General features: G+C 38.1%; 1 protein-coding gene and 1 non-coding gene across 2 annotated transcripts; both read right to left on the reverse strand.

Annotated features, from left to right (window-relative positions):
• Positions 1-986: 986 nt before the first annotated feature.
• Positions 987-2,570, reverse strand: LOC145035399 (berberine bridge enzyme-like 22). Its single transcript, XM_078983945.1, has one exon. It carries the CDS (start codon positions 2,568-2,570, stop codon positions 987-989), a length of 1,584 nt encoding a protein of 527 aa, XP_078840071.1.
• A 10,178-nt stretch (positions 2,571-12,748) lies between these two features.
• Positions 12,749-12,851, reverse strand: LOC145038084 (U6 spliceosomal RNA). The gene has a single exon (XR_013679154.1). It is a non-coding gene; the product is annotated as a U6 spliceosomal RNA (small nuclear RNA).
• Positions 12,852-13,792: the final 941 nt, after the last annotated feature.

Here is a 13,792-nt window from a genome sequence, read left to right on the forward strand (position 1 = left end):
TCTTATAAATGGTGTTGGGTATGGGTGGTTATGGAATTTATTTACGTGGGGTACAACACTTGATTAATTACTTTTCAGTAGGTGGAGGAGAAGACCAAGTCCATAAAAATTTTACTTCGGCTTTACAACTTGTTTACGCTTATACATCATCTTTGAAATCACTGTCCCACAAAAAAAAAAAAAAAAAAAGTTGTTTGGAGTCCTAAAGTAAACTACCATCATTGAACCGGTCGTTACATTAAAAATACAAACCTTATATGGGCGGTGTGTTTTAATGCTTTTGTTTGTAATGTCTGGTTCAAAAACATACGCTTAGATCGACAAAGATTATAATGAACCATATTTCTAAATACTATTCTTGAACCCGTCTTTAGTCTTTACCATAAAAATCCAAACGCTTATTGATCGTTTTTGCTATATGGGCTTGAATTGGACAGCCCAAAAAAATGGGCTGGTCTTAGACCAGTTGTGGCCTTATGGGTCGGTCTTGGACCCAAATTTGATACATGGTTTCTTTGTTCAACTTAAAGCTCAATATTTTTCAGTTGCAATAAAACTCGTAATTTATGATCGCTTATTGTTTTGTCAAATTTAATCAGTAGAGTGAAAAACAAGTTTGTTACTTGTATTTTTTGATAAATAGGCTGCTTACGTGGCTTGGTCAAAATTATGTTGAGGGTTAGGAGCCACAAATCGAGATAAACAAGAAAAAACATCTTTTCGAAGGGGATCAATAGAAAGGAAGTCAATTTGGTTAAGGCAATTGATGTTTTAATAATAATCATTTATATATAAATCTATCAGCCTGATGATAATTTATATTGTAGTCTAGCTATCTGGTTTTAAATAGCAATCGGGATTTTGATGTTGGTTATATGGAACTAATATAGCAATTATTGATTTACTGAATTACAACTAAGCTATTTTAGATGCATGGGCAAATTACATTATCCACTTTACAACTGATACATATGTTCTTCCCTCCCTTAATAAAGTGGAATACTTTGTTCATTTCTAAAAAAGTTATATGGGTCTACACTCCTCTTAACTTGAGCCAACCTTTTAAAATTTCCCTTAAAGTATTTCTCACCCCATTTACGAGCTTCAGAGTAAGTCGTGTTTGCATGCAGGTTTGTTCCAAGGTCAAGATCTCGATAATTAAGGTACGCACTTCTCGGGTGTTTCGAGACATAAGGTTCCATGTACCTATACAACGCCCTAAGCCAATGTATATGCTCCTTTGATGCCCAAACACCATTCACTTCCCATTTCACCAAATATTGTATGTTGTACAAATTCCCTTCTCTATGTGGGAATGGAATACGAGATTCTGGGATCTCACTCATCCGTCCACCATACGGATCCATTATCAAGAACACAAGTTTTTGTTGAAGGAACTTTTTCCGTATTCTTTCAAATACATGTTTCGGTATAGTTTTCGTCACAAAATCGGATTTTGCCTTGAAGTAGCTTACGTAAGGGTCAGTTTCATTTCCAAGTAACACCTCCAAAGGTTCCCCACTCGTGAATCCTGCAAAGTAGAGAACCGACTCTATCCAACTCATTTCGGTACAATCTTCTGGCTCTAACCCTAGTTCCGGGAAGCTTTTGTCCATTAACGGGATTAGATCTTTGACTTCTCCCAAGAACAACGAGTTAAACAACGCTTGAACGGATGTATTCTTATCATCGTGTATATATTGTATAATTACTCTAATGAAAAGTTCATTTTGAACCTTATGCGCAACGTGTTGCCATCGATGGACGATTTCGGTATTTTGTCGATCCATGCTTCTGTGAACGTTGAACACCGTAACCTTTGGTGGAACCCTAACGAGTTTGATTTTCCATGAGACAATAACACCAAAGCTCGCCCCTCCACCACCTCTAATTGCCCAAAAAAGATCTTCACCCATTGTTTCCCGATCAACGAGCCGCCCTTTCGCGTCTATTAAGTAAGCGTCGATGATGTGATCGGCCGCTAGGCCGTATTTCCTCACCATGGCACCGAACCCTCCACCGCTAAAGTGGCCGCCAACGCCGACACTTGGACATATCCCCGCCGGGAACCCGTGAGTTTGACTTTTCTTTGCGATGTGGTAGTAAAGCTCCCCGAGTGTGGCCCCCGATTGGACCCATGCAGTTTCGTGCTTAATGTCGATGGTAATTGAACGAAGGTTTCTCATGTCAATAATGATAAATGGTGTTTTGCAAAGGTATGAAAGGCCTTCATAGTCATGGCCACCACTTCGGATTCTAACTTGGAGTCCTTGTTCTCGGCTACAAAGAATAGTTGCACGAATCTCGGCTTCGTTTTCTGGTGTGACAATTCCAACTGGTCTTTTAGATGCGGTTGAATTCGAGCACCTAGGGTTGTGTTGAGAAGACACTAGGGATGAGTACATTGGCATGTCTTGTGTGTAGACGTATCTTGAGGTTGTAGCAAACGGGACAAAGGATTTATTCATACAAGAAAGAAATGTTTTGCGGGTTGCAATTGCATGAATAGATATTGCGGATGCAATTGCAACCAAGAAAACGTAAGTTACTACTAGAGGGAGATGGGCCATGACTTTTGCTAAGGTTTACTTTGTTGGTGTTCTTCTAAGTGGTTACTTATAGGATAATGATGATGAAATTATGGGGTAAGAATAATTGCAGGCAAGTATTTGTCATCAACAATAAGGGGAACGATAATTACAATGAAGAGAAATGACCACTTCCTCCTTATTTAAAGGTATAAATGCAAGATATGTCATCTTTAATAGTTCTTATATATTGTACTATATTGATCAATGTAAGATTCTCTTTTAGACACAAATACTATCCTATGAAAAAATTAACCTATGTCTCTTGAAACTGAATAAAATAATGTTAAAGATGTATTTGGAAAATTTAACTTGCTAAGACAAAATGTAATGAAACAAAAAAATAATTTTGTTAAAAAAACATTTGGTTCTCAACTCAATTGGTGTTCGACTGTCTGTTCAAGTTCTTCAATCAAATAGTTATTGTGGATTTTGGAACTAACAAATATCCATGTATGACTTTTGTTTTTTATAATCTTTTACAAACATCTTTTTATTTTATACTTATCTATGTTATACTAGAGAATCTCTCTCGTTCGGCAACACTTTATTTTTTATGCTGTTCACGTCGCATTAGGTGATTTTACTGTATTAGTATACTGATATTAGATAAAATTGCAAAAATGGTCCCTGTGGTTGACAAAAATTTGTGGTTTTGGTCCAAAAAGTTTTGGTACTGTAACAGTGATCAGATTTTAGATACTTTGTGTGGTTTTGATCCTTATGATTATCATTTTCTCGTAGTTTTGGTCCATACCCTACCTAAAATGACAATTATATCTTTAACTAATTCTTTTTTAATTTCTTTTAATTAATTTCTTATTATTTTAATTAAAAAAACAAAAAAACCACCCCACTCTTAAGTCAACAGCCCACCACCTCTCTCTCTCTCTCTCTCTCTCTCTCTCTCTCTCTCGTAAAGACCCACCACCGGACTTCAATCCATCGCCTCCACCATCATCAACCACTACCACCTCAAAATCTTTAATAAATTGTCGCCACCATATCTTCCTCCATCTTTCACCACATAAGCTACTGGAGACTCCTCGCCTAAGCCAGCTTTTACATTCCGACCACCACCACCACCATTGATCAACACCATTACCACCCGTCTACACCACCAATATATGTTTAATTTCATCTCCTCGATGTGGACATCAAAGCACAATAACTAGAAAACTACAGATCGAAGAAGTAAAAAAAATCGATTGAACATGGAATACATCGAAGCACTTCAAGAACTTATAGGATTTCAGCAATTTAAGAAAATTCTCTATTGATGCTCGATTTCTTCATTTTGTTTGAGAACGGGAGGACACAGTAAGGATAATGTGTTTATGTGTGTGTGTTTCAACCTCTTCTCAACAACAACTATCTTCGATCAACCTCTACCCACAAACACCATCTCATACCACTTTTCACGTTTCATCTCCAACAACCACAAAATTTTATCTTCAAATCAAACTGAAATTCAACACCAAACCATACCAAATCAAAATCAAGAACAAACCTACAACCGATATCAAAGCCTAAAAATCTTTTCAAATGTTTTAAGTTCCAGAAATTGCCTCCCTCAGATCCAAAAATTGAAAATGGTTCTAGAAATCAATTTCCTCATTAAGAAGGCGTCGACGGGTTAAAGGAAGGAGGAGGAGGCAGTGGGAGAGATTGCCGATGGTGGAAGACGATTAGACGAGTGTAGATGCACCGTTAATTGTGTAGGTTCTTCGATCAAGGTTGTAGACGACAACCAATTTTTTTTGTAATTTGGGAATAGGCTACGGTTTGAACGGGAAGGGAAATTGAGTATGGTGGGGGTTTTTTATTTTGAATAAAAACTGATAATAAAAAATGGAAAAACAAATTATAAGGACATAATGGTCTTTTTAAGTAGATAGAGACCAAAAACAATAGAAAGATCCAATTTTGGACCATTGGTGCACCAACATTTCGTTTTGGACCAAAAACACATAAATTTGCCAACCACAAGGATTATTTTTGCAATTTGTCTTGATATTATGTTTATGTTTAGACAGAAATGCAAAAATGGTCCATTTGGTATGCATTTTTCCAAAAAAATGCCCAAACTACTAAACTTTTGGATTGACGGTCCTTTTTAGCATGTTTTGTTGTGGATTTGATCCCTCTCAAAAATGAAATAACTAAATTGCCTCTATTTGATTTTCTTTTATAAATAAATAAGAATAAAATAGCCCACCAAGAACACCTGAAATCATCAGTCAAGAACATCTTTATCTTCATCACGATTGAGAACCAAAAGTGAGTAGTCTAACCATTGGTTCCTGAAATTTGCAAGAACACCTGAAACTCAAACACAAGTCCAAATCAAAGTTCTCTAAGAATCAAGATTAAACAGACATTAAAGTTTGGTAATACCAAATCATTACCGGAGAAGCTCACAAATTAGTGAGAATCATCAACATAGTTGCATAGAGATTATGATTGTAAGTAGACTGGATTAAAGGTGTTGACTAATTACTTAATACAGAGGGATATTGCAAAGTAATTCGACAAATTTAAAATCTCTAACACACAATTACAAATTGATATGTAGTGGCTTTACAACTCAACTGCATAGATTCGAGATTAAGAATTTCACAAAAGGATTTACTAACAAAACAAAAGAACTAAAATCAATATGTGAGAATTGAATCGATTAAAACAATTATCTAATTGACAAACTTAAAGCGAAGGTGCGTTGATCTCGGTGACCAAAATTAATCTAAAACCCTAAACCCTTAAATCGATCACAAAATTAACGATTCTAATCAAATTTACAATCGATGCTTAACTGATAATGGAGCATTGCTTATCGAATTGCAAGTGATTATTAATGAAAAGTATAAGAGTGTCATGCACAAAGTTATCACTCAGACGGATGGAACACGAATGTTGATTGCATGTTTATATAATCAGGAAAATGATTCTAGGATTTTTCTGGCACGACGTTGTTGGAGGAGACAGCAGAGAAAGAACAATCATACCAGGAGTTTGTGTTTGATGATTACATGACACTGTATGTAATATTGAAGCTTCAAACGAAGGAGCCGACAAATGCGTTTGATGGTTCCGATTTACCATTGGGATAACTGTGTAAAAACACATTTGTGCTTTCTAGTATGCATATAGGAGGTGTTTGAGATTGTTTTTTTTTTAAAAGTCATTTTCAATAAAATGACTTTTTGACTTATAGTTTTTTTTTTTTTTTTTTCCAAAAGTGAGTTTTAAAATGTCTTTGGATTATCTTTTGAAAGAGCAAATGCTAAAAACCAAAAGTCACAAATTCTGACTTTTAAAACCATAACTTTTTCTTTTTGCCAAAAAATCATTTTAAAAGATTTTTTATAATTTCTAAACAACTTTTCACACTTTTAACTTTTTAAAAAAGTTAAAAGTCCAAAAAATCATTTTAAAAGTTTTCCCAAACACCCTCATATTTTCAAAGAGACCCCATATTTTAATTTAATGAAATATTAATTTAAATCGAAAAAACATTAAAATAAATCATCACGAGGGTATATTAGTTATTTAAGTGTACCGAGAGATTAAAACCACAAACAAAGGTATTTAAAAATTGAGATCTTGAAAAAAACCTAGAAAACAATACATACCATAAGGACCATTTTTGCAGTTTTGACTTATGTTTATGTTGGTTATTTAACATAAAATCCTCCAATTTTACACAAAAAAGTCGGTTATACCTAAAGTCATTTTTTGGTTCGTTAATAGCCAAACATACTGTAAAATTATTTCACTTCTGCCCTTTAGCCAGATTTTACCTTCTAGGGTCGGTTACCATTGTTATAAAAGCTCTCATATTTACATATCACCTCAACTACCACACTTTGCCACCACCATCGCCCTTTGCCACCAACGCCGCCCTTTGCCACATACAGACCACCACCATCCGCCACACACAAATCATCACCATCATTATTGCATGTGAATCGACCCTTGCCTCTATCGTGTAACATCCCAAAAATACGGTCCAAAAATTTCTTTTTTAAATTATTAATAAAACCATAAATATCATAATCATATAAAAATCATAAATCATGTATCTCAAAAAAAAAAATATCATAACAACTATCAATGTATCAAAATCACATGTGAAAACATCAGAGTAGATCATCCCATGCTTAAAGTTGTGGTGTGTGTCATGCAATCATCTTGAGCTCTACATTTTGCTATCGAAAGTACCTGAAACCAAAATTGAAAACTGTAAGCACGTAGCTTAGCGAGTCTCCCCAAACTACCACATACCATACTATAACACCGTAAATTTTCAAATAAAATTTTCATTTAAAATCGCATAATTCTCATAACACATTTCACAAAAATCCCATTTTTTTAATTTACAAATTCGAAACTCCATAATTGTTTGATTAAAATCTAGGATCTTCAAAACATAACTCTTTCACTGGTGTGTACAATCAAGCTGATACCTTCACGTGATCCTGATAAGAACCTGAAACACATAACACATAACACGATAAGCACGATGCTTAGTGAGTTCCCCCAAATACCACATACAACATATTAGCCACTCGAGTCTATAACTCCGTAAGACCCTCCGGTCTATGTGTCTCAGTGGGACCCCCCAGTCCCAAGGCTCGTTGGACCCTCTAGTCCGGTCTTAGTGAGGACCATCCCGTCTCATAGCTCGTTGGACCCTCTGGTCCGGTCTCGGTATCACATAACATAACATATATATTAGACAAACAAAATGCATAACTCAAGTAAGCACATAAGACCCTCTGGTCACACATAAATACCACTCAAGGTAAAATATAGTGAGAAGACTCACCTTGCGAGCAACAAGCAAATAACCTCGCACCCGAATCTCGAACTAGCCTCCGCCTATCACAAGGATGAATATCTCTAGTTAATACTCTTTTTCATGACTCTATTAACTGAAGGCTATTCTTTCTCTCTCTAACTCTTGAATTGGGTAAAAGACCATTTTACCCCTCCACGGTCTCCATTACTCATGTTGACCAAACCTTAAAGTCAACAGAAGTCAAACTCGAGTCAATAATCTATGTTTGACCCGACTCGACAAGTGCACTCTTGCGACTCATCGAGTCCCCTCGTTTCCTCAGAAGTCTTAAGAAAGTCCAGCTCAACTTGTCGAGTTGACCCCCAACTCGTCGAGTTATGAATTGCCGAGTCATGCCACAGACTTTGCGAGTCCTTTCAATCAGATTCCTCCTTCAGATGATTTAAGGCATATCTATCACTCCAAACACTAGATCTACCATCCTAAGGGTCGATTGTCACGTAAACCTGCAAGCTTTACGTTCAAACATGGCATATAAGACTCATAATGCCACTACATGCTCCAACAAGGGCACCAAACACAATAACTCTTTAAGTGACTGAATAAAGCTTGAGCCTTTGGACCCTCTAGACCTCACAAGGTCCATATCTGAAGTCTAGTCCTAGAAAGGGACTCCATATACCCATATCTCAACAAAAAGGTGATAGAAAGCCCTATTCATCAAAACATGAGATCTAATCACCACAAGGAGAAATGTAAGAACTTTTTACCTTCTACAGAAGCTCTTGGACAAAATAACGCTGATCCGCTGGCCCCCTTCTCGCTTCTTGATGAATCCTTCCCTCCTCTTCAAAAGAAATGTACCAAAAGACCCCAAAATTAGCTACATTCACACTCTCTAGCTCAAAGGACATTAGGGTTTACTCTCAGTGAAAGTGAGCAGCAAATGAGGCTATAAGTTCCCTTATATAGGCCCCAACCCCTAGAAATTAGGGTTTCTCTGCCCAACACCTACTCGGCAAGTCAACTCTCTGACTCGTCGAGTCCACTCATTAATTCCACGTGGCCAACCCGACCCTACTCGGCGAGTTGGACTCACAACTCATTGAGTCACTCCATAAATCTCAAAGATAAACACACATTAATGCATTTGAAAGTCTAAATGTTACAATCCCCCCATACTTGAATTGGATTTCGCCCTCAAAATCGCTTCTTCAATGTCACATAGATCGAACCCAACAACCCGAAAAGTACCACCGAAAAGATCTAATATCACACAATTAACTTCCTACATGGACACCTGAAACCAAACAAGAACTCCCAAACCCGGAAGAGGACAAACCCTTCTGCCGTTACGATACCACTTCTGATTCTCTCGTTTCAACTGCTAGAAACAAGTCAAAGCCCAACAATTTGCCACCGATCACTCATACCAGACATACTACACGATCCATATCATACTCCAATGAGCGAAAGTATTCACATCTCACCAGGGACTCATCCACTGTACTGCTATTAGAACCCAACTGAACAATGAGCTCTCAACAATCTATCCTCGAACATAAAAAAAATCATGCTCACTCAGAAGTGTCCTCAGACATCTAAAATCATAAGCCCCGACTCCCTCTCCAATATCCCTTTCAACACTGAGTACCAGGTCAGCTCCCGACCCCACAGTTGAACCTCCAAAGGTTACCCATTGCATGCCCCAAAACGTCTCACTGACTTTCTTCTCACAGAAACTATCTCAGTCCATTGTGAAGTTTGCTTTACCCCAAACGAATACCACAATCCCAAGTAAAATCGTCTCACCCTCGACCTCTGTTGTTTACTATTCATTAGTTACATGCGCCTCGCGGTCCTTCCCATACAAATAAACTGACCCACTCAAGTCTAAAACATCAGATGACATCCAATACTCCTCAAAATGAAACCCATCTCTGAATCCGAAATCTCATTCTCCTACTCAATTCACCACCCAAGCCAAACTCAAACTCAAGCATCTGGTCCGACATAGAATTGGCACCACTCATCCCAATAAAGCACTCAACTCATGACCCATGACCCGCAACCCACGCGTACACCACTTCTCTAACTCCCTTCGATTGCGATAACCACAACTTAACTCAAAATATAACGATCCCCGACAAAAATGAAGACTCCAAACGCGCCCCTGGTCCGACCACCAGATTCTTGAAACTCGAAGAATAAGGCTACCCAAGCCTAAAAACTCTTTTGCACCATGCTCTAACTAGCAAATAATACCTCGTAGTATCATAACATTCCCTCACACTAACCAACGAAGGCTATGGCTCCCCGCAAGCCTATGACACTCTCTCATTGTGTGACATCCCCATTTTCACGGCCAAAAACTACCGATTTTGTTTATGCTTGTTTGAAAATCAGAGTAATATTTTTCATAAAAGTGTTGCTTAATTTGTTCCCAAAATAAAATATGATAAAGATTTATCAAAGCATTTCCGTAGAAATCTATTTCATTAAAAAGACTCGGGATGTCATGTTCGATACAGATCAAAAACATAAACAGTATAATATAAGTCTTACTACATTATTTCGTATCTACAAGCCTATATCTGTAATCCTTATCCAAAACATCACATCTATGCTCGAGCGCTACTACCTGTAATACATGAAATTGAGTGGGTCAGGCTTGGGAGCCTGGTGAGCACATAGGGTTTTTAACCCACAATAAATAAGTTTATTAATTTCATCAACCAACAATAACCCGATTACCCGTTCCCGTTATCCTCACATTACGTCCCTAAAACACCTATCATAAGGGACCTAGACTAAGGATCAACATCGAGATGGACACTAATACTAAGGGGATTCCTCAGCAATAAATGTCCTTAAGGCAACCATGTAGGGGATGCAGTACACTGGTGAACACATCGTTCACAAACACCTACAAGCAAGCCTGCCAACGTTCCACTGGACTATCTAGAAGAGTCTGTGGTCGTCATCCATACTCCGCTAGATGACAGAATCAACAACAACAACATCGAGGCCTCTCATCATTTTATCACACATCGTCTTAGTACATATACCCATGTTTTACCCCGACATTTTTGTAGATATAAAATACTTATACATTTTAATTTTTACATTCACCCTTAGATCACATCAGTAGCAAAAACTATATGCTCGTCGATTATAGAACCCTCATAGGTCGAATCAACGCCTCACGTCGGATCTGATGTGACGAATAAAAGCTAACGATACAAAGGATCGACTCGCACCCGTGTCAAATAACATCAAAGAAGGTACATAACTCACAAGAAAAGTACCTATACACAACATAATATAAGCACAACACATCTCAAAGGAATATAAATAAAGAATACGTAACGGATACGACGTCAGGTGTTGCGCAGACCTCCTTTACTGTTAGTTGAAAGGCTCTCCCACGAACCCTCGGTGTCTCGACCTTCGTAGGTCGACTCTTAGTATCACATAAAGCAACAGGTGCATATCCTTGTGCTGATCCCTGAAGAAGCTGGGGGCACTCAGCCTTCCGATGGTCGGTATGGTTGCAGTGAAAGCAGACTGAAAACCCCTTGTGTTAATCCTTCGCCATATGCCCCTCTTTGCCATATTTGTTGCAAATCCTCGCTCGACACGATCCCTCATGACTCTTGTTGCACTTACCACAAGTGCGAACCTTCTGGCCCTCAGTCCTCGTATCAACGGGCTTAGCCCGCATTGCTGCCGACTGCGACTGCACTGGTCTCCAATCCCTACCTTGGGACTCCTCATCCTCTCTGGTCTGTAACTCTAGCTCGATCTCCCTCCGTATGGCATTGGTATGAAGCTCAACCAATGTCCTATATGAAGAGTTCGCCATGAACTCTTGTATATCCCTCCTCAATATGCTTAGATACCGACTTACACATGCATGCTCAGTGGACACGTGTTCAGGGCAAAACAACGTCCTCTCATGGAACATCCTCGTAATCTTAGTCACAGACTCTGTCTTCTGCTTGAGAGACAGAAACTCTTGGGATAAACGTTCCCTTTACATAGGGGGAACATACTCATCTCGAAATAATTGGGTAAACCTCTCCCATGTCACTGCAGCATAATCTGCACGAGTAAAACTGGTAGTCACAAACTTCCACCAGTCCTTCTCCCCCCGTGCGAAGATGGTTCAGCGTAAACTGAACCCTCAACTGATCAGGACATGAACATGTGTAAAAACACTCCTCTATATCATAGATCCATCTCATGGAAGCAATCGGATCTTGGGTCCCATTAAACTCTGGTGGATTCGTGTTACTAAACTCCTAAAACAACAACGAGTCACCTCCCTGTGGCCTGGCAGCGGCGACAGCTGCAGCAGCAGCCACCTTAGTAACAACAACATATCGCTCATCAAACGTCTCAAATAGTGTGGTCTTAATAAACCCAAACATCTCAGGAATTTCCTCGCGTATGGCTGCGGCCACCTCCTCATGAATCATCCTGCGTATCTCATAATCACTAGTCTCACTGCTCCCAGGGTTGTGGCGTGTAACCACTATGATGTCTCTGAAACATAACACAAAAATCATCAGAGACTTGCTCGAGTATACCCACACTCGATCATTCGTCCCTACTTGTTCCTTAGCATCCTAAGGATTCTTACTTGGGTTGCATACATATTCGGTACTTTTAGTAGTACAGGCCCAATACTACCTTCCACACCAACCTGTAGTCACCCCAAGTCCGCCTCCTAGAATCCCAGTTCACAAGTACTCTAACTCTCATGAATAACATACTACCCTCTTAGTAGATATCCCATATGCTCATCTAGGTATCTATCCTAGATTATCTCCCGACTCATAACTCTCTCTCTAAGGATCCTGCTAGATACTCTCACTAAGCACATATTTAAAGCACATAACAATTAGCAATAGGGATGGCAACGGGGCGGGTTTGGGACGGGTTTTGGTAATCCCGCCCCCATCCCCGAATATGAAAATCGATCCCATCACCAACCCGAATCCTAATGGGTACCCATTTACCAAACACTATCGGGTCTGCGGGTATCCCAACGGGGTAACCGGGATCCCCATAAACGGAAGTTTATAAACAAACACATACAGACTATATACAACACATAAACGGAAGTTTATAAAGCATGAAACTTAATGACAGGAAAAGTAAAAAACTTAAAGGAGACTTTATAGAAAGAAAGATCACACTTACTTGCCACAAATGGTTGAAGACATCAACAAGAAGATCAATCTGAACATAGAATCCACATGTTGTCTGATTATGACTTCAGTAGATGAACTACTGAAACGTAAGAATTGCAATTGAACTCTATTAGCATTTGAAAAGGCAATCAGGGTTAAAAAAATTTTTGGACCATTTCTTGATTTGTGTGTGTCATCCTTGCGCAGGGGCCATGCTAATCTTCTCTGTATCGTTCCAATTTTATCGGATGTCCCCAAAGGGACGACTATAGATGAAGAGCTTCGCCATATAGAGGAGTAGTAGGTTATATAGGACGACGCGGGTTCTAAACGAAGTAGTTTACTGTTGATGGTCATATATTCTCAATGTCTTTAAAATTAAGGTTAATGACTTAGGAGGGTAATAAGGTTTCCAGTTTGTCCGTATTAGGTCACTAAGGTTTTTTTGTGCGTATTAGACCAATATGGTTGTTATTACCGTTTAGAAATAGTCATTTTTAACCATTAAAACCGGTAAAATGACTATTTCTAAACGGTAATAACAACCATATTGGTCTAATACGCACAAAAAAAACCTTAGTGACCTAATACAGACAAGCTGAAAACCTTATTACCCTCCCAAGTCATTATCCCTTGTTTATGTGCTGATTTTGATTAATTTTGCAACTTCAATTTCTTAGTTCATGCTGTGGTTTTGCTTTTTATAAAATAATTGATAATAGGCATCATCTGCAAGTCACTGTTGGTTTTACATTTCTATTCGTTAGACATTGATGAGAGGTATCAAAGTGAGATTTTGTTTTTGTGCATATGGATGTGTTCATGTAAACATTTAAATGATAAAAAAGAAGTTATTGATAAAATGTTGCATATTTATGTAATGAATATCATCAATCAAATGAGTTTCTGGACTTAGAAGTTCTGGAAAAGTTGTGAGATAAGTTTAAATGGAAGCAACTATTTTCAATCAAACAAATCAGTCACATTGATTAGTAAGCATGTTTTCTAAATAATTATGGTTAATGACTTAAGAGGGTAATAAGGTTTTCAGTTTGCCCGTATTAGGTCACTAAGGTTTTTTTGTGCGTATTAGACTAATATGGTTGTTATTACCGTTTAGAAATAGTCATTTTTACCCGTTAAAACCGATAAAACCGATAAAAAAACTATTTCTAAACGGTAATAACAACTATATTAGTCTAATA

Source organism: Lactuca saligna, chromosome 3 (genome assembly GCF_052625555.1).
Source record: "Lactuca saligna cultivar CGN05327 chromosome 3, ASM5262555v1, whole genome shotgun sequence".
Lineage (NCBI taxonomy): Eukaryota > Viridiplantae > Streptophyta > Magnoliopsida > Asterales > Asteraceae > Lactuca > Lactuca saligna.